Below are 20376 nucleotides of genomic sequence, written 5' to 3'. Positions count from 1 at the left end.
CTATGAATTGAGTGTTCATGTTCGTTTGCATAATAAAAGTCTAACAAAGGCCTTAGTGTTTTAGCAGGAAGACTTTCAAGTTTGAAACGCACAATTTAGTGTGAGGGAGCAGAGAAAGAGGAAAAAAGTTCCCCAGAGGGCTCTGCAGAGGCGGTTCTAGATATATTCACATCGGGTTTGGGTTGGGGACAGTTTTGTTTTTTTTCATGAGTGCAGAAGAAATTATTACTATAAGCAAAAAGTCCAACACTTTACTTTTTAATTCATTGTTAAAGTAAAACTGCAAGGGTAGGTGGACATTATTATTATTATTTCAGTCTGCCATGCTGTTGCTAATTTTAAAAAGTTCATGTCTCGTTTTTCCTCCTTCCATAAAGCAAATCATCCACTAATACAGTCCACATGATCCAGGCTGTGCAATCGTGTCACTAAACCAATAAAACCAACAAACACATTTAGGCTCCTGCTCCATACTTCCTGCACATCACACTCCATCCTGTCCGGTTGCCACCTCGTTGACATCTCGAGCGAACACGGAACGACCATTTAGCACCTTTACATTTCCACATGAAGAGGCTTTCCAGCCACTTCAACCTGGCAAAGGAAGCGACAGCGTGTCTCTGTGTCTCCTGGGTTGTTAAACAGCAGATGGTCGGCGGCAATTTGTGGCGTTCCCGTCGGAACGACGCAACCAGCCAGGAGTGCTTTCCATCACGCATTTATTACATTCATTCATCTCACAGCAACAGAGTGATTTCCATCTGTGTTTGAGGAACGCCACTAAAAGCAAAAAAAGTGAATAAATACAAGATGAATCCTTTAAAACATCAGCGCGTTGCAAAAACAGTACAAACCAACAGTGTTAATATAAAGATTGAGTAAATGCATAAATTGCATTTACTCAATCTAAATGTGTTTTCTAGATAATCTATTGACAGTGTAAACTAAAAGCTGAAAAAAGCAGAACATTCAAATTCAGTACATAATCACGACCAATCACTGAATTTATGTTGACAGCACTTTTTTGCTAATAATTAGTCATTTTGACTTCATGGAAACAAATATGGAGGTTATCTCAAGTTTTAAAGTTAACAGGAATCACGTCTTCTTCCTCAATGAAATATGTTTCTTTTTAAGAACCTACATTTAAAAGTTTCTTCAAAGAACCCTGGTCTGGATTTCATCATTCAGTTTTTTATTTCTGGCATATTTTTGGGACATCAGAGTTGAATCAAGAGTCACTCATAAGGAAATCTTTGGGAACCACTGCTTTAGCTTTAACTATTTGATGGTTATTAAAGCCAAAACAGAAACTTTTGTCATTGTATGTGATAACTTTAATCACAGTGTGTAGAAATGACAATGTCATCTGCATACCCTACAATTTCAACATCTTCGCACGCTTGCAGGAGGCAATTAGGGCTCAAATTGATGACCGGGAGCCTTGGCACAGCATCTCCACTGTATAGCATGGCGATAGCAACAAGTTGCTGTGTGGATGTTTTATTACCAGCAACGGGAAAGTTGGTCAAAGTTATGGGAAGATGGATGAATCAATGTCTGGTTCACATTAAGCTGTTGCTTGCTGCATGTATGAGGGATTGCTGCAAAGCTAACAACTCAAGTGACTGCTCAGTGCTGCTACGTCCTCGTTCAGCTACAACTTAGTCATTCGATGCCACCTGCTGGGTTTCCTTGGATAAACTTTTTATCTAGTTTAATAAGATGAACTTCACTGCTCTGTTTGGTGCAATGAGGAACAATTTAGAAAGTGTTTGACTTTTTTCTTCTGGGTTTGCTTATTAATTAGGAAATTAAAATGCATTAAATGGACTTGGCTACGAAGAACAAATTATTCTTTGGGAGTGGGAAGACTGGATAATTTTCAGAGAAAAAAATATCGAAAATCTCAGGACTGGAAGACTGAAATCTATCAGAGAACTCAGTTTGTTTTGATGCCATGAAAAGAAAAGAACCTGAATAATCAGTGCACAGAATTAATTTTGATATTGCCTACATAAAGCAGACTTTTGTCCTGTTTAACCTTTGGGTTTATGACTAGAGAGGAAAAGAAGAAGCATGAAAAACTTTTAATTTCACATTTAAAACACCAGGGGTCAGTGTAGAAGCACAAACAGCTTAGCTCTGTATAAACTCAAATTGATTATTAGATTATTTTTGAAGTTTCTAAACACAGACATATTTTTTTGCAGTACTCAAGCTGCACTTGTCAAAACAACATCCACAGAAAAGAAGAAAGCAGCAGCGATCGTTTGGATTTCTGTCTAAGGCTTGAGTGAGACACTAAGAGGGAAGCATATTGAAAAAAAAAAACATAATTCTTGCTCTTTTTCTAGGCTTTGTGCGACACGCTGACAACATGAAACAGGCTAAAATACCTCAAAAGGCAACACATGAAACCCCGAGACTGAGGAAATTCAAGAACAGATGAAAACGGCATGACTATCAGTTTGTAAAGGTTAAAAGGTCATTGTGAAACTCTAGCAAAATACACACAGGATCTTTATGCACAAAACATGGAATCTCTCATGAAACAAAATTTAACATTTCCTCACTTGCCTCAGTTAATGTCAGTGTTCATGAGTCAAGAGTAAGAAAAGAAAAAGAGAGTTTTTCTGTTCTTGCGACTGAAATGAACATAAACTCCAAAGCCCAGGTTGAGATGTGTCCAAAAATCTCTGGGTGATCCACAACAGCTTTTGGAAAGATAAACCTGAAGTTACATTTTTGAACATCTATTAACAAACTAAAGCCTTTGAGAAGAGAAAATATTTACATTGTAAGTATATAATTCTTGCTTTACATTTTGCATTTAAAATGCAAAAAAATAATAATATAACATAACACATCATAATATAATATAATATAATATAATATAATATAATATAATATAATATAATATAATATAATATAATATAATATAATATAATATCCTTTCTCCTTTGTTGTTTACTATCTCACTTGAACTCATCTTTACAGGTGAAAGGTCAGCCGCCTGTTGCCCCGCCCACGTTCTACGTCACCGCCTGACTTGAATGGGCTCCGCTGTCTTAGGGCGCAGCGGAGGAAACAGGCACGTACCGCACGCCTCGCTGTCACACCGAGCCGTACGGACTCGAACCAGAACCGACGGACCGGGACGCGGCTTCCAGCTCGGACAGGAGGACGAACATCTCCTTTAAACCCCCAGCTGGAGTCTGTTTGTTCAGGGAGCCTCTTGGACACCAGGATGTAGTTTAGCAGCCCGAAGCTCCCGCTTTTCAACCTGCAGAAGAAAACAGCGAGGAAATGGAGACTTTAAGCGGCTTTTCCTCCCAGCGAAACACCCTGTGTCTGTTTGACGTGGACGGCACGCTGACCCCACCGAGAGAGGTAAGCCCACATCCCTCCGACCAGCAGGAGCAGCAGCAGCAGCTCAGTCCTCCTCTGCATCCTTTGCCTCCCACTCTGAGGAGAACACACTGTGTCCTCATCATGCAGCCTGGAGACATTTTTAATTCTGTCTCCTCATAAACCGGAGCCAACACAAAAATGCAAATATCGTCACTTCATGCGACTCTTTGTTTGTTTGAATGCATGTGTGCAGATTCAGTAAAGTGCTGGTTGTTGTGCTGTGGCTGACCTGGAGTCTGTTGCCTCATGTCTGCACAGTTCACACGTCACAGCATGAAACCAGCCTTTACAGTCATGTTATCACACTGTAATGACTTTAATGACTAAGATGTTCCTCCCAGCAGTGTACACGCCGAGACACGCGCGTTATCAGACGACAGGTGTATAAAAACACTCAAAGTTGTCTTGTGATCTGCAGAAAATCGACCCGAAGCTGGACGAGTTCCTCCAGACTCTGAGGAGGAAGGTGAAGATCGGCATCGTGGGAGGGTCCGACTACCCGAAGATAGCCGAGCAGCTCGGGGAAGGAGACGACGGTGAGCAGGCCGGCATCCTGCCTTAACCACATTTTGTTCTTGCAGGTTTCTTTGTAAGGCTTGGAGTCGGTCTGCAGAGACAAGACTGAGAACGGTGAAGGAAAATGACCCGAAACCCAGAGAAACTGAGACAAATCAATTAGAGCAGATTAAAAAAATGTTTTTTGCCATTTATTTACAAAATACTGTTATTTATGCTGCTTGTCATTAAAGATTTGAACATCTTGTGTCATAAGTTCTGCAGGCAAACGAGCTACAGTTACCAGGACTGTAATGTTTTTTGTGGAAATGTGTCAACATTATATAACATTATTATTGAACGTAGTTGCATCCAGACATTAGACATTAATTACCTCATAATAACTGATATTGCACAGTAATTATAGTCTAAAGTCCAAAAAGAGCAAACAAGATTCTCAAAGTATTTCACGTGGAGGACAGATTGCAGAATTTATGACTCCAGCCTCTTCTGATAATAGTAATAATAATAATAATACATTTGATTTGAGTGAAAGCACTCAAGCTCATCGAACAAGAAATGGAGACAACAAAAACGGTGAAACTATGAAAGGCGTTTGTCAATATATCAGCACACAATTAAAGAAAGGAACAACATGAAGCAGAATAAGCAAGAAGTCATTTTAACCAGCCACGTATCATTTGAGCTGTCTGACGGCTTTCTAACAGCTTGAGGTCAGAAAGCTGGAACCGCTCGGTGTTCCTGTTTTCGATGCCGAGCAACTTTTCCACTCCCCAGCTTGTCCGATTCATGAGCTTCCATTCTGAAATGCAACGCAACAGCCGCACCTCAGAGTCGCATGCCACTCAGTTCTGGCCCCACATGCTTCGGTTTGGCTCACTTTCCCAACTCGTGACTCCTCGAATGACTCTTGTTTCCAAAGCACACCGTCACGCCGAGCAGGGAACACGTAGCTGCACCGGACAGCTGATAGCTTGTCTATCTGTAAATATTAGCCGACAGCTGGAATGCAGATGCATTGTGCCGAGTGGGAACACAATGCGGCTCCACGTCCAAGTGTGTTAAAGGTGAAGCTGCTCTTGGCGCTCGGTTGCAGCTGATGTCCTCTCTACCCACAAAAAAAGACCAAGGTGGTGCATTTGGGTGCATATTTGAAACGCTAAAAGCTAAGACAACCAATGCGAGGCTTCGTCTGCTCTACACGTTTGAGTGTTTTGGGTGTCCAGATGTTGTTTATGCACAATCACCTGCAGAGAGTCGTGTGTATGTAGTGCAAACAGTGAGGTGGTTTGATGTTTTGCAGGCTCTACCTGGAAACAGGTTGTCTTAGCGGCTGCGTGTTTTGGTCTGAAGCTAGAAAATCTTATATTTTTTGGGTGTTATTGTTACATCTTCTTGGCTGTTTGACTTTTCAACGCAGAGAAGATGGAAGTTTGCTGACAAGTGTAGCAAACTTTCCACATAACATGAGCTCTTTCCTCTTTGCTTCACTCTGTGCCTGACTGTTTTTCAGTTCAGGTTTTTAATCTCGAAATATTTAGCAAATTTTGCACTCTGTGCCAGTAGTACACCACTGCATATATCCTCAGGAAGAACTACAGTCTTTAAGTAGTTCTGAAATATTTTATACTGTTTCTATTCTTATCTACACTGTTAAAAGTTTTTATTAGATATATTTTTACCTTGCTACTTGGAGCCTAAATGAATTAATAACTGTCTTAAACTGTTTTCCAACAGCGTTTGCAGGAATCTTCTATCTGATTTCAGGGTTTTTTTTTAGTTTATATGGATTAAATCGGTTCCTAAAGTAAACCAAACCGTTGATAACTCAGACTAAAGGAAGAAGAGAGATATGACTGATCAAAACTCTTCCAGCCTTTTTTTTTAATGGGGTATAATCAGCAACTAGTCTAACAACAGCGTCGAATCCTACTTTGTTTTCCTATTCTTGCTATTCTCAATTAAAAAATCGATCGCATTTAGCCTCGTTTTGTGTGTTGTCTCCCTTTCAGTGATTCACAAGTTTGACTACGTGTTTGCTGAAAACGGGACGGTTCAATATAAAGACGGGAAACTCCTCTCGAAGCACGTAAGTGACTTCATATTTTCTGTGAGAACAAAGCCTGAAATCCCCAGTTTATAATGCTGGAAAGAAATTTCCTTTAGTAATAATGGTAATCTCCATTTAGCGCGATTGCACTGAAGCCAGTTTAAATGTGTTTTTTTTTGCTCCTGCAGGCGATCCAGAACCATCTGGGAGAGGAGCTGCTGCAGGATCTGATTAACTTCTGCCTGCGGTACATGGGGCTCATTAAGCTGCCAAAGAAAAGGTTCGTCACGCAAATCTTTCTGAAAACGATCACCGGGTTTCTTCAATTCAAATGGACGGGTTTATTCCTTTGCACTTCTCTAACAGAAGAGTGAGAGCCAGATTTCTGTCTCTCTCTCTAAGACGTGACCTCGTTAAATTAAAAGCATCCAATCACGCTCCTTTTCTTCCCGCAGGGGAACGTTTATTGAGTTCAGGAACGGGATGATTAACATTTCGCCCATCGGTCGCAGCTGCACCCAGGAGGAGAGGATCGAATTTTCCGAAATAGACAAGGTAAATACCGTTCGCCTGGAAAAGACAGAAAGTTGCTAAATCGACACGACAAGAGAATGATTCGATCTGAAGGCCGACAGGATGGGGCGAAGCAAACTCTCTTGTCTGTCTCCCTCTCTAAGGCGTGACCTCGTTGGACAGGAAACAAAGGTCAAACGTTGACCTGTTGACACAGTCTAGCAGATTGAACGCTGTCGGTTGACAGTCTGGCTAAATAAATGAAGTAAACATCAGCAGAGGAGAAGTTTAGCCGTTCCTCTGTAATCTTCCTCTATTTTCAGAAAGAGAAAGTGAAGCTGCATTGAAATCAGTTTGACATGTTTTTGATGTGTATTTCAGCTATTGGGAAAAAAAAAAAAAACTAGAGGAACAACATTAAAGCAGGCAGATTATTAAACTTCACTTCTCTTCCATCAATGTTCGTGAAATATTAAGCTCGTATATCGTGCTGTAAAGTCAGTGTAGGTTAGTTGTCTTTTATTTCAAGTACACCGGGTTATATTAGGTCGTTTCAGAAGTTTTTTAAGTGGCATCAGAGTAAAGGGGGTTTATAACAAAAAACAAGCCACTGTCCCTGTCTGTATTGTTTTAGGTCTTCAGAAGCTAAACCCCGTTTGCTTCTCGTTTCTCAGAGGGAGAAGATCCGGGAGAAATTTGTTGCTGCCCTGAAAAAGGAGTTTGCCGGAAAGGGGCTTCGCTTCACCAAAGGTGAGAGAGTCCAACGTGGCGAATCCTGTCCCCGTCGCCTCGGGTCTGTCCCTGCGCCCGCGCAGGAAGGGCAAACAGAGCGGCACCGTGAGCAGATGGAACATCTTGTTTCTGGCGACGCTCTCAGGAAGAAAAACAACAACCTGTTTACGACGGTTCGGCTCTGCGCCAAACCACTTTTACAGCGTTTCCGTCTGCTTGTTGCTCCTTATCTGTTGATAAAAGACAACTGAACCCCAACCACCCTCCCTCCGCCGGCCCACCTTTGGCTCATGCTGAACCTTTGTGCTGGTTAACTATTACACACTCGCTGTTCCTTCTCGCTCTGTTGACGACACACCGCAGCAGAAGGTGCTGGGTGTTTGTTTACGTGCCTTGCCGCGCCGCTGACGACGCGTTAGGCCCGTTCGGTTTCCTCGAAAGCCCGTCTGCTGAATGTCGGGGCTTTCGTGGTCGCCGTGGAAAAACGCCACAGCCCAAACCTTTACGACATTGACTCTCAAACGCGGTGAAAACGCCTTGGCGGGTCCGGAAGGTTTATTTGTTTGCTTTTTCCTAAAGTTTCTCTACGCCCTCATCAGCTGATATAACTCGACGCAGCCCAGTCAGTGTGTCCAGGTATCAGCTTCCTCCTCTGGAAGGATTCTGCATTAAATGATTCAGGTCGGCCAACAACCTGGGCTTTTAGCGTTTTTAAAACGTGCAGGCTCAAAGTGAAGGTTGGGGCCGGAGCTCTGAGTTGTTGTTTATCTTCTGGGCGTGGAGGTGTTTGTGACAGACCCGGGACGAGGGCGTGTGAGAACAGAGCCTCCCAATTGGCCGGTTCCCGGAGGCAAGACGGGTTAATGGGTTAACCTGACCGCCTGCTTTGTTTTCCTCCGCGCTCGTCTCATGTGAGTTGAAGCTCAGCGGAGACGGATCGTTGCAGCTTTTTTCACTGCAGTCTGGTTTTACGTTGAGGCTTTAATTACAGGAAATGTTCTGCAGGCTTGGTGAAAACAAAATATCACAACCCAGTGGTGTTTTGTTGATTTTGTCCGATTTTCTCTCAAACAATGTAACTCTTGAAAGTATAGATCAATAGCAGTATCTATGGTGATCAACACTTGATTCATATCAATAAACAGAATATTCAAAATATGGAATAGTCAGTGAACTCCAATCCAGAACCGCATGGCATTCTGGGAGATGTAGGCACAGGAAAGGTTTTATCTGCTGCTCACACCACCAGCTCATCAAGGTTGGTGGCATCAACTAACTCCCTCACTCTTTGGTTGCCTAGCAACAACCTGTTGTGAATTGGCCTGGAGCCATTGACACGTTGCCATGGTGACGTGTCCACGCTCGTCTCGTTTCAGGTGGGCTCATCAGTTTCGATGTTTTCCCTGAGGGCTGGGACAAGCGGCTCTGCTTAGACCTGCTGGAGAACGAAGGCCTGGACGCCATCTACTTCTTTGGCAACGAAACCTCAGACGTAAGATCACGTCCTTTACCGACGTCAACACAGAACGCCGGAGTTTACAACCAGCAGGAGGGCAAAATAAAAGGAGTGATCCTCCGTCACTCTTCTGAAAACAGACCAGGTTCCTTATTAATGATGTTTAAGAGTCTACCTCCGTTTCTTCAATTGTTGCTCCAAAAGCCACCTTAACACCAATCAACCTGGTTCAGGAAGCTGCAATGCCAAAACAACTCGCAACGATTTATCACTTAGTTCTGGAAACAAGCTTGAACCAGTGAATAAAATCCCAGGAAGGTTGCTGAACTGCCAGTCTAGCGTTAGCATGTCTCCTCTCTGCTATGTGAAAACGAAACTTAAGGACCAAGCTGCTCCGCTGCCTGATGAACGTACCGTTCCGGTTTGAACGTCGTAAAATTTACGAGCGGCGTTTCAGCTGCTCTCTGCGCGCCGCTCCCAGGAAGGCTGAATATACGAGCGCAGAGCCGGTGACCTGGCACTGCAGCAGCAAAGAGTTTCGTTTTCATCAAAACACTTAAATTGACTCACCAAAGTTCATATTATTTGTTACCTTGGAAACTCACGCAGAGCTTCCTCCACGCTTCAAATTGCACGTAGCCACGGATAGCTACACCTCTGACTTTAAGTGGTTTGTTGCTCTGCTTCAGATGGGCTGAGATTTGAAGGCGGTGCTCGGTCCCTGCGGGCGTTTTGTACAGCTGAACTGCTGCCATGAAGATTAAAGGATTTCTCATGCAGGCATATGCAGGCGATGTGTTCATAAGAAGCTAATTTTACATGACGCTGCCCCTTTAAGAATAACCAAAACCTTTCGAGAGCCGTGTAAACAAACAGCTTCTCTTTGGTTTTCACTGTGATGGTTTGCTGGGGGGTGAAAAGCTCAGACTCAGAGAATAAAGCCTTCATTTGTTCTTGGATGTTTGACCTGGTTGCTGGTTTTAGTCATGATGTGACGCGTTTATGACGCCGCTGCTCCTGTCTCCAGGGAGGAAACGACTACGAAATCTTCAACGACCCGCGGACGATCGGCTTCACCGTCTACTCGCCAGAGCACACTGCCCGGCTCTGCCGCGAACTTTTCTTCGACCCGTCGCCGCGCCGCATCGCCATCCCTCCAGCCAAAAGCCCCTCCGAACTGGACGGCAGCAGGAGTATCGAGCGCAGGCTTTTGATGAAGTGCTGAGTGGCCCGGCTGCTGACGCCTCCTTGATAATGATGTTAGTTTCATGTATGAGTGGAAGGCAGGAGGTGGGTTTTATTTAAAGAAACAGGCAGCAGATGTTGTTGTTTAAGTACTGTGCCAAAAACTAAGTTTGACTGCTGTAACCTTGAAATGAACCATAAATGAACAGGGATATTTATCTTCCAGATCACTTTGGGTAGGAAGTGATATTTTGCACTAATAACTGCATCATGTAGTTAATGACAAACTCACCGCAGTCAGGGAGCGGGACGGAGGAGACTCAGACTGCAACAGGATTTCTGTTTTGTTTTTGGTGATTATCTTCTTCTACACTCTAGTTAAAGTGTAGGACGTACCAAAGGGACACAACATTCCAGGTGCTGTGATTTTTTAACTGGATCCGTTTTAATACGTCAGCTGTTTAACTATCTGGTGTCAAATATTTACATCAACTTCTCGAGTGTCCTGAAGGAACTATGAACTCCTTTTCAATGCACTTAAGGGAACAATCAATCAATCAATCAAATTTTTTTTGTATAGCACATTTCAGCTACAAGGCATTTCAAAGTGCTTTACATCATAAACACAAAACACAAAGGGATGCAACATAGAATAAATACCAAGTTTTTTTTTTTTTTCCCTCTGCTTTCCCTTTCTTCCCCCTTCCCTTTGACACGGAATTTAAGCGCCTGTTACCGCCGGACTCCGCCGTCCGTTTAACCACAGGTATTCGCCGGGCCCCGTTGCCCACAACAGGAAAAAAAATAAATAATAAAAAATAAAAAAATTACATACATATCCACAAAATCAAATCCATACATTTCAAATGCAACTCTAAACAGGTGCGTTTTTACTTGAGATTTGAAGGAAGTCAGGGTTTCCGCTGTTTTACAGTTTTCTGGAAGTTTGTTCCAAATTTTTGGTCCATAGATGCTGAAAGCTGCTTCTCCTCTTTTGGTTCTGGTTCTGGAGATGCAGAGCAGACCAGAACCAGAAGACCTGAAAGGTCTGGAAGGTTGATACAACAACAGCAGATCTTTGATGTATTGTGGTGCTAAACCGTTCAGTGATTTATAAACTAACAACAGTATTTTAAAATCTATTCTTTGAGCTACAGGGAGTCAGTGGAGGGACTTTAAAACTGGTGTTATGTCTCTATCTTCCTGGTTCTAGTGAGAACGCGAGCAGCAGCATTCTGGATCAGTTGCAGCTGTTTGATTGATTTGTTGGACAGGCCTGTGAAGACGCTGTTACAATAATCAATGCGACTAAAGACAAACGCATGAATGAGTTTCTCTAGATCTGGCTGAGACATTAGTCCTCTAATCCTGGAGATGTTCTTCAGGTGATAGAAGGCCGATTTTGTTACTGTCTTTATGTGGCTCTGGAGGTTCAAGTCCGAGTCCATCACTACTCCCAGGTTTCGGGCCTGATCGCTAGGTTTTAGTTGTAATAACTACTAGATGTCAGCAGATTTAAAAGGGAGGATTCTAATTTTCTTTAATCAGAGTTCACAGAATGAAGACAAGGGTACGTTTTTTTCAAACTTGTCAAACTTACATATTTTCAGGATGTTTTTCTCCTTTATTTTGCTGGCAGAACCAACCATGTAATTCAGCTTCTAACCACTAGATGTCGCCTTTTCCCTCTTTTCCCTTCGTATGTTAAGTCAATATCTTAACATATCTTTTTTTTTTTTATCGCTCAAGCAGTGAAAGGAATGAAGGCCGACCAGAAACTTTACAGCAGCTTTTAGATTCCTGATCACTTTAAAGCTGCAGTCTGTCACTTATATAAATAGAAAGTATTAAGTCAATATCTTAACATACGAAGGGAAAAGAGGGAAAAGGCGACATCTAGTGGTTAGAAGCTGAATTACATGGTTGGTCAATATCTTAATATACGAAATGAAATTTTCACATTTTTTGGAGTTGATTTGATTTTGATGTTCATCCATAGTTATTCACATTCGTCTAGACGTTAGCAAAAACGAAAATGTAGGTGCTGTCTGCAGCATGTAAGACGATTACTGCTCGTAGTCGCTCAACAGAACCCCCTCTCAACTTTCACCTTTTCAAGTACCGTCCAAAATATATTCAGCCTTTATGTATCTCAGTTGCATGCTGCATTGCAGGTTCCTGGTTTTATTTGAATCTTTTTTAACGGTTTTGAGTCGTTCATTAAGAAAGCTGAAGGTTGAAAACATTCCAGAAACATGTTTGTGTATCAGGCCAAAACTTCTGCACCGTGTCTGCACACATTTGCCTGAATAACTGAAATAGATTTGAAAAACAAAACAAAAAATCCTGGAAGACGCTAAAACTAATTTATTCTGTGACCATCTGATGACTTTTGCACAGACTGGATGTTTAGAAATGAAAGTGGGAATTCATCTCAACCAGTGAATTGAGCTTTTGAGACCAGCAAGATGCTTTCTGATTGGTTCACCTTGCTGCAGGTAAAATCTCCGTCCCATTAAAGCCTCAAAATTTCTGAGCTTGAGAACATTTTATGAAATGTATGCTCGCTTTCCGCCACTGTTTTAAGTGATTTTAACCAGATTTTGAATGTACATGCCTTGTGTTTTATGGTTTGGGGACAAACAAACACCCATACAAATAAAAACAAATCAAAATCCGACTATAAACACTCCTTCAAGCTGAAGGGCTACAGCGGACTTTAAATGCAAAGCTGACAGTCGCTTTATAACGTTTCTGTGGCAGTAACTGGAAGATATAACATGTTGGTTTCTCAACCACTTGTGGAGGCGGAAAAAACTATTTAACGTAATAAATCTCTTTTTAAAACCTTGCTGCCTTTTGGTGTTTATTTGTTGTATTTTCAGGATGTTTTCCTCCTGTGTTTCGCTGTCCAAACCAACCATGTAATTCAGCTTCTAACCACTAGATGTCGCCTTTTCCCTCTAATGACTTTTTGGAGGGTTTTCTCGTGGCTGCAGTTCATCTTCATGCTTTCTTCAACATTTAACTCTTAATTTGAGTTGTAGAGTGATCAGACTCAGAAGAAGCACACCTTCCCTTCAAATCATAAATCACACTTTAATGTTTTTTTGTTTTTTTCCAAGGCTCAGTTGAAGTGATAAAAGCACCCTTTCAGGCAACAACACGGACACACGTGACGGAGGGAAACTTGCAGTCGAAAACGAGGTGTGTTGTCCCGTTTAGCCTGAGAAGCTGCGATGTGAGGAGTTCCTTTAACAATGTGACCGAAAGGATAAGGTGACTCAGGCCTTCACATTTCCCCAAACACACAATTTTCACTCACCGGCAGTAAAAGCCACAGCCGTGACATTTCTGATGCAAAGTCGCAGGTCAAAATGCAAAGCGTGTGATAATCTGACGAAAAAATATATCGATTCACACACAAATGAAGGGATATCCACACAGGGGACGGTGAAGTAAATTCACTTTTATGGATATGTGTGCAGTGTATTTCTATTTTTATGTGGACGACGTGGCTCTCTGCCCTCGGGGTCATTCCATCCGGGGGCAGCCCAGGTACTCAAAAACATAAACAAAAACATAAAAGTATCGTTGACATTTCTGCTGCTGAGTGGTTTTCTGTTGTCCATACATTTACATTGTGAAATGTAAAAGAAAAACGTTGCACTGACTCGCAGATTCCTATTCTGCACTCAACTAAAGGACAATTACAACATGTTTTGACAACTTGTTCAGAATCTAAAACGTTTCGACAGCTCAACCTGGAGCTGGATTAGCCTTCACTGATCTGGGATTCCTTGAGAATTTTTAAACTTTTACTTTATTTTCAAAAAGGCCTTTTCTTTTCTTCTCCTCAAAAAATATAGCTAAAAATGTCTTCCCCTTGTAACATCTTCTTTTGTTTCCTGTCCTATACCCAATTTCAGATTCATGTGTATAAAGGAATCACTACTGACTTGGAAATGTTTCTTTTCACTGTTGATAAAAAGGCAGTAGTTTGTCTGCTCAAGGTCAAATGAACCCTTCCTGCGTCTGTCACATGATACTTTGTGGGGGGTTTTTTTAATAATGATGTGAAACCAGTAAGCAGACATGAGAGGAGAAGTAAGAAGTCCTCACGGCTTCCCTGGCTTTCCCCTGACTAACCCGTCTTACTCCTGAACGTCGCCTCCTTTTGCATCAGCTGTTGTCTGAGTTTCATACAATCCACCTTTAAATTTGCACGTTTGACGTGGCGACAGCGCAGACTGGGTGGGATGAGTCCCACGGCAAAACCCTCGCAGCAAACATGTGACCCTGGAAACTTTGATGCAGTACAGCTGCAAAGAGGGGAAGTAAAACTGAAAACACACCGTGTCCTCACACACACGCACACACACACACGTGCGCGCTGCAGTCCTCGCTACAGACATGATTAATGTTGTTCCCAGTATCTTTTTTTTTTTTTTACACCAACTGTGAACAAACTAACACAAACAAAAAAAAAGCCCCTCCTCCCACTTGTTCATTTTTGGTCCCCGCTTCAATTTAAACATAAATAACACAAAGAGGATTTGTTGCAGTAGCTTAACCAGAACCTATCAGTACCTGCCTGCAACAGTAACGATTTCATATCAGCTCCGACTGACACAGAGCAGAGTAACATATATTTCTAAAAGATGACGTTTGTTTTTTTTTTTGTTGTTGTTGTTTTAAACGAAGCAAAGAGTCCAGGAGCGCCGCCGACACGAGCCGGAGCGTCGCCGTCCTCCGGCAGCGGATCTCGGCGACTACGAGCTGATGATCTGTCCGGACCAGGTCTCGTGTTTTGTCCCCGGGTTGAGGTGGATGATCTTCACCTCCACCGCCTGCACCTTAATGTTCTTAGGGGGAACTCGGCACACCTTGTACGTGACCTCGTCTCCCTCGACGGGGACGTACTCGCCCTCGATGCTGCAACGCAGACAAACAGAAGCGGTTCCGTTTTTCTTTGAGAAAAAGAAACAAGCGGAAACGTTGCGCTTGTTTCTTTTTAAAACGAATCAAAACGGGGGATTTGAACTGGGAAGTCTGATTTACTTATTTGATTTTTTTTGTTTGTTTTAGATCCAAGTCAAGAAAATTTAATAGAAAAGCTCCTGAAGTTCACAGTTTTTAGCTGAGAGGTCAAAAGTCTCCAATTGCTGCACCTATAATTATGGGGAAAACACTTAACACTTAATTTGGACCTGTGATGTTTGTTTTTTTAAGCTCAATAAAAACCCATGGTCCCGTCTTAATGCTGCTAAATCTCTTTGCATGGGTATACACAAAATTTTACCAAGTATTTTTTTTTTTATCTAGTTTTAATGCAAGTACACTTGAAAGAAGACAAAACTAACTCCCATGTATTTTTTTTTTCCTGGCCTTAAAATAAGATGCTTCGACTCAGCACAATGAGCAACTCTGTGATTTTGGGAAAGCGAGAGGACAGAGTGCAGAGTGTGCAGAATTTGCTCTGCCTGTTCCAACATCAGACGCTCTCCTTGGCATAAAGAGAAAGGCTATTTCCAGATCCGGACGCCACAGGTGAGGCGGCACCCGCAATTTATTTAGCGCAGCGCGTCTGCTCGCCGTTTCTAACTTACTCTGAGATGTGAACGAAGATGTCTTCTCCGCCGTGCATCGGCTGGATGAAGCCGTGGCCTTGTGATCTGGAGAAGTTCTTGCAAGTGCCCTTGAAAACTGGACCTGAGTGAGCGCGGACCGTGCTGCGGACAAAAGGGTGACATTAAATCACAGAGAGAAGCACAAAATTAGTTAGGATAAGTCACTTTTTTCGGTGTTATTGAAAGAAATTCAACAACAGAGCTTCACGGCACGCAATAGAAATCACTTTCTCCCTTTACATGACAGATTAAAAGGACATTCATCTCAGGGTTTTTCCCTCCATTGTAGTATAAGCCTGGCGGCCCACCAGGCTTTACAAATGCTCCACCAGGCTTAGCATTGCTTACTTATTTACTTTTTTTTTTTAATGCTTACATTTTTTAAGACTTTATAGTTGGTTTCCAGAAATTAATCTTCCAAACTTCCAGCAACACATAATTATCAAGTGATATTTTCACATTTCCTGTCAACTTTGAACATTTTTTTGACTGAAAACCACAACAGATCACTGGATGAGTGACTGCTCAGCGCCCAACCACCGGGCTTAGCAAGTTTTCTAGGGGAAACCTTGTATCTGCCTTTGTAATGCAACTGTTACAATGTTACACAACGTATTCCTGAAGTATTCACACGTTTTTCCATTTTTCACTACTCAAGCATGAATGTCAGTGTTTTTTAAAAGCCTTTTAATGTGAAAGGCAGGCCCAGAATCAGTTTTGGTGGCCTATCCAGTGAGGTAGGAGGTAGGTACATATAATTTATGATGCTGTTCCAACAGATTTATTTGAATGTAAAACACTTTGTAACACTTAAAAAGGTGCTATACACAAAAAGTATTACTGTAACTCCATAATTTTCAAACACTTGATTAGTGTTTACATTACAAAATATCCTGAAATAATACAACTCAGATGATTTGGGCGTTTTATATAAAGTAAAATGTTTGCTAAACACATATTCATTTAAAAAAATAGGAAAGAAAAATATGTTGGATCACCTCTTAAATTAAAAATTGTGACCTTGGTCTACTGCCCCTTTATGCCCATTCTGGTGTCGGACCCAATGCGTTTTTCTGACAACGTTGAAATCCCATCTATTCTCATTGCCAAAAATAATAATAATAATAATGGAGGGAAAGCCCTTCTAAATCAGTAAACGTTCAAAGTTTTGCTTTTCTGCACAGTAAATCAGGAAAAACAGAGTATGTGAGAAAAAAATGATTAAACTGTGACTTTTAACCAGAAGTGGAAGTTACTGGAACACTGTGCCTCAACGTAGGAAAAGAGTCGCTCATCCACAGACAGGTTGGCTCCTGCTAGGATTGTAAAATGTACGAATGCGCAGTGGAATAAAAAGTTTTTACAAAGCTTTATTTCATAGAAAATCCTCCCTGATGAATAACAAAAATGATTCACCTCCAAACCAAATGGGGCTTTTAAATAGAAGACAAAGATTGTTGCCACTTTTTCTAATGCAGTCTAGATAGCTAAAGACACGAGTAAAGCTGCAGCTAAAGCTACTTTACCTTAAGCTAACCTAGGTGAAGTAGCTTTAGCTGCAGGGAGCTGTAGCTTTTTTATTAGCTATGGTGAAGTAGCTTTAGCCATAGCTAGCTGTAGGTTAGCGTTGGTGAAGTAGCTTCAGCTATAGCTAGCTGTAGGTTAGCTTTGGTGAAGTAGTTTCAGCCATAGCTAGCTGTAGGTTAGCTTTGGTGAAGTAGCTTTAGCTATAGCTAGCCGTAGGTTAGCTTTGGTGAAGTGGCTTTAGCCATAGCTAGCTGTAGGTTAGCTGTGGTGAAGTGGCTTTAGCCATAGCTAGCTGTAGGTTAGCTATGGTGGGGTGTTATTAATAAACTCCACGACGGAGGAAAGCTTCTACTTCTCTGACGTACGCCGAGTAGGTGCGGTTCCGTTTGGTCGGCAGCGGGCTGGGCAGGTCGCGGGGAAGCGGGGGTTCCCTCCCTTCCTGCCACGCCCTGTTCCCGTCCCGCGGGAACGGGAAGGAGAGGTTAAGCGGGGCGTGGGGGGAGCGTATGGGCGTTCGGGAGGGAGACGTGATGCTGGGGTCCGCCATGTCAGACGAGATGAAGGAGGGTTGAGGAAGACGACGTGATCAACCTGGTCTGTCCTCTGTGAGTGAGACGCCCACCTCACACCGTGGGTCAGCGCCGCCGATTGAGCTCCGTCAACAACACTTACTGGAAAGACAAAACATAAGAGACATTAAGGGGATGTGGTGCAGGGCCGGTCCAAGCCTTTTTGGGGCCGAAAGCAGATTTTCATTTGGCGCCACTGTCAACATGTCAACACCAGATGTTTTATCCTTCTAAGTGTGTAACAAAACTATTATTAGTTTACCAATATATTTTATTATGGCAATTGATTTTAATCTTCCAGATGTCTGAATTTTAAAATGCAGAGGGGTATTTAATTCTGCAATGTTTCGAAAATAACATCAGCTGATAAACAGTAAATTTACAGTAAACCAATTAGCAAGTTTAACATCTTATATTTTCCAAACAGTGACAGCCAACAGCCAGAAGAGATTAACCTATTATATATAATAGGTTAATCTATGTTGACAGATTATTTCCCTTATTTTTCCCTTGTAATAAATTAATGTATCTGCCAATGGTACAAATACTTTTTCTGCAATATTAAGGAATTAAAACAAGCCACTATATATTGCTGGAAAAAAAAAAAACTATATATATATATATATATATATATAGTCTGTAAGTAAAGAGTCCTGTTTATTCAAGTAAGAAATTCTTTCATTATCAGTAAAAACCGTAAGGAAACACTTCAAGGAAGAAGAGTTGGCTTCAATAAACAACTACTGTTAGGAACAACTACTTTTGTTCCTAACAGTAGTTATAGAGACTTTGTCAGTCTTTGCTGATCATACTGTGTGTGTGTGTGTGTGTGTGTGTGTGTGTGTGTGTGTGTGTGTGTGTGTGTGTGTGTGTGTGTGTGTGTGTGTGTGTGTGTGTGTGCGTGTGTGTGCGTGTGTGTGTGTCAGCTTCACGTTGGGAACACTATCCACCTGTCTGACTGGTGGATAGAGAGAAAAAAAGTATCAGATATTCCACAAATAATCAAAAATGCACTAAAGGAATTATATATTTTTGTAGCTTAGACAACAAATATTTATCTAAAGTGAATTGTTTGTTTTCATCATTTAATTTATTTCTCCTATAGTAGATTAAAAAAACAGAGAAAAAAAAAGGATGAAGTGGGTAAATACAAAAATCTGCCTATCTTCCCCGATCGATCACCAGAACAATCAACAGAATAATCGATTACTAAAACAATATACTGCCGCGGGTCTCCACGTCACCTCGCAGCTCCTCCAAACGCCGCTTGTGACTCGCCTTATGACGCATCGCTTCACCCCGTCATGAGTCTGGAGGACGAGCAGCTGACGCGTTGCGCTCATTTTTACGTCCACCCCGCTTTCTGTCCTCCTGCGATGACGCCGGCAGGCGGCGTGACGTCAGAGCAGCTGCAGAGTGGGGCGTTCGTGACGTCAGAGACCCGTTTCCATATGACAGGCTGCATATGTCTCACTGCCCCTGCAGGACTGCATCACGAGGATCGCGACCACGATATATGTATGTATATACATATATAAACTCTTGCGATACAAATACAGTAACCGAAATGAATCGCTTAAATGTTTTTTTTTAAATCGAAAAAATAAAATATTGTCCTTGTCTTCGGTAAAATTCTTGACATGTGGGCATTTAGAAGAATAAAAAAAAAATAAAGAAAAATCTTGGAGACATTTTTTCACCAGCTGCACTCATTTGCACTTTCAGCAGACAGACTCGCCCTCACATCCCACTAGTTTCTCTGAATCGGGGTGAAAGGCAGTGAGCGGATCACCGGAGCGACAACCAGACAATAGAAAAGTCAGACAAAAGCGGGGTGAAAGGTCGCCGCTGTCCGCGTGAGGTTGATGAATAAAACAAACCCGCAGAAAAAGAATCTGTTCTCCTGTAGAACAACCATCATTGTTCCGATCTGGCGGGGGGGAAACAAAGCAACCCAGACCTTCATGCATACACACACACACCAAATAAATAAATAAACACACACACACTGAGCTACTCACGGCATGGGTGCCCGAAGACGATCCGATCGCTTCTCTCTCTCTCTCTCTGTGTGTGTTTTGGCTCGATGCGGATTATATAAGGCGCAAATTAAATAAATAAGTCGCGCAAATCCGCGCAGATCGTCCGGAAAAACCCTGGCGTGGCGCTGGAGTTGACTGCAGAGGGTCTGCGCAGCTGCAGGAGATTCCGATGGCGTGATGCGACTTGTGCGTGAAAGTGACTTTGGTCATCCACCTTCTTCCTCCTCCTCCTCCTCCTGCTCCTGACCTGCATCCGCAGAGGGATCTTTGCGGCAGTCTGAAGCGGGCTGTCACACACGAACACGGTTTTATTTATTCGGCCTGCAGCCAGCCAGCCAGCTGCTGCACGCCGAGCGGTGAGGTCACGCATTCCTGCTGGATTCCGCAGGGAAAGCGCGGAAAGTGGTTGACAACAACCTGACACGTTTCCTCGGGAAAATAAACGAGAGCGAGGAACTGTCGGGGATTTGGATCAACTTTCCCAGCTGGAGCAGCGCTGACGGGCGAGTCGGTGAACCTTGACCTGCTTTCTGAGTGGGCTGCCAGTGAACACCGTGTCCGTGTCCTTCACCAGCCTTCACTGCTGATTTCAAACGCAAGTCGTTTGAAATGTGCGGATGTGTGACGACTGAAACGTCGACCGAGTGTTTTTTTTATTCAACAAACATTGAGCAGCAGCAGTATCAACATGATGCAGCCACCACCGTGCTTTCCCCTCCATTTCGTACCATTCTTGGCATTG

General features: G+C 42.5%; 2 protein-coding genes across 3 annotated transcripts; one reads left to right on the top strand and one right to left on the bottom strand.

Annotated features, from left to right (window-relative positions):
• The first annotated feature begins 3052 nt into the window (after positions 1-3052).
• Positions 3053-13104, top strand: LOC129363365 (phosphomannomutase 1). Of its 2 annotated transcripts, XM_055035436.1 has the most exons (9): positions 3053-3393; positions 3833-3950; positions 5943-6019; positions 6169-6260; positions 6436-6535; positions 7168-7243; positions 8602-8717; positions 9709-9940; positions 12992-13104. In XM_055035436.1, the coding sequence occupies exons 1-8, from the start codon at positions 3310-3312 to the stop codon at positions 9904-9906; spliced, it is 861 nt and encodes a 286-aa protein (XP_054891411.1). In that variant the 5' UTR covers positions 3053-3309; the 3' UTR covers positions 9907-9940; positions 12992-13104. The 2 variants fall into 2 exon arrangements, with proteins under 2 accessions (XP_054891411.1, XP_054891409.1); XM_055035434.1 differs by lacking the exon at positions 12992-13104 and having other exon boundaries at positions 9709-10504.
• Positions 12946-20078, bottom strand: csdc2b (cold shock domain containing C2, RNA binding b). The gene is made up of 4 exons (XM_055035438.1): positions 19614-20078; positions 17389-17694; positions 15476-15598; positions 12946-14801 (listed from the first exon to the last, which is right to left on the bottom strand). The coding sequence occupies exons 2-4, from the start codon at positions 17568-17570 to the stop codon at positions 14639-14641; spliced, it is 468 nt and encodes a 155-aa protein (XP_054891413.1). The 5' UTR covers positions 17571-17694; positions 19614-20078; the 3' UTR covers positions 12946-14638.
• Positions 20079-20376: the final 298 nt, after the last annotated feature.

This window comes from Poeciliopsis prolifica, unplaced genomic scaffold, assembly GCF_027474105.1.
Source record: "Poeciliopsis prolifica strain line A6 unplaced genomic scaffold, Auburn_PproV2 SCAFFOLD010, whole genome shotgun sequence".
Classification (NCBI taxonomy): Eukaryota; Metazoa; Chordata; class Actinopteri; order Cyprinodontiformes; family Poeciliidae; genus Poeciliopsis; species Poeciliopsis prolifica.
This window is presented reverse-complemented; position numbering and strand designations above follow the sequence as displayed.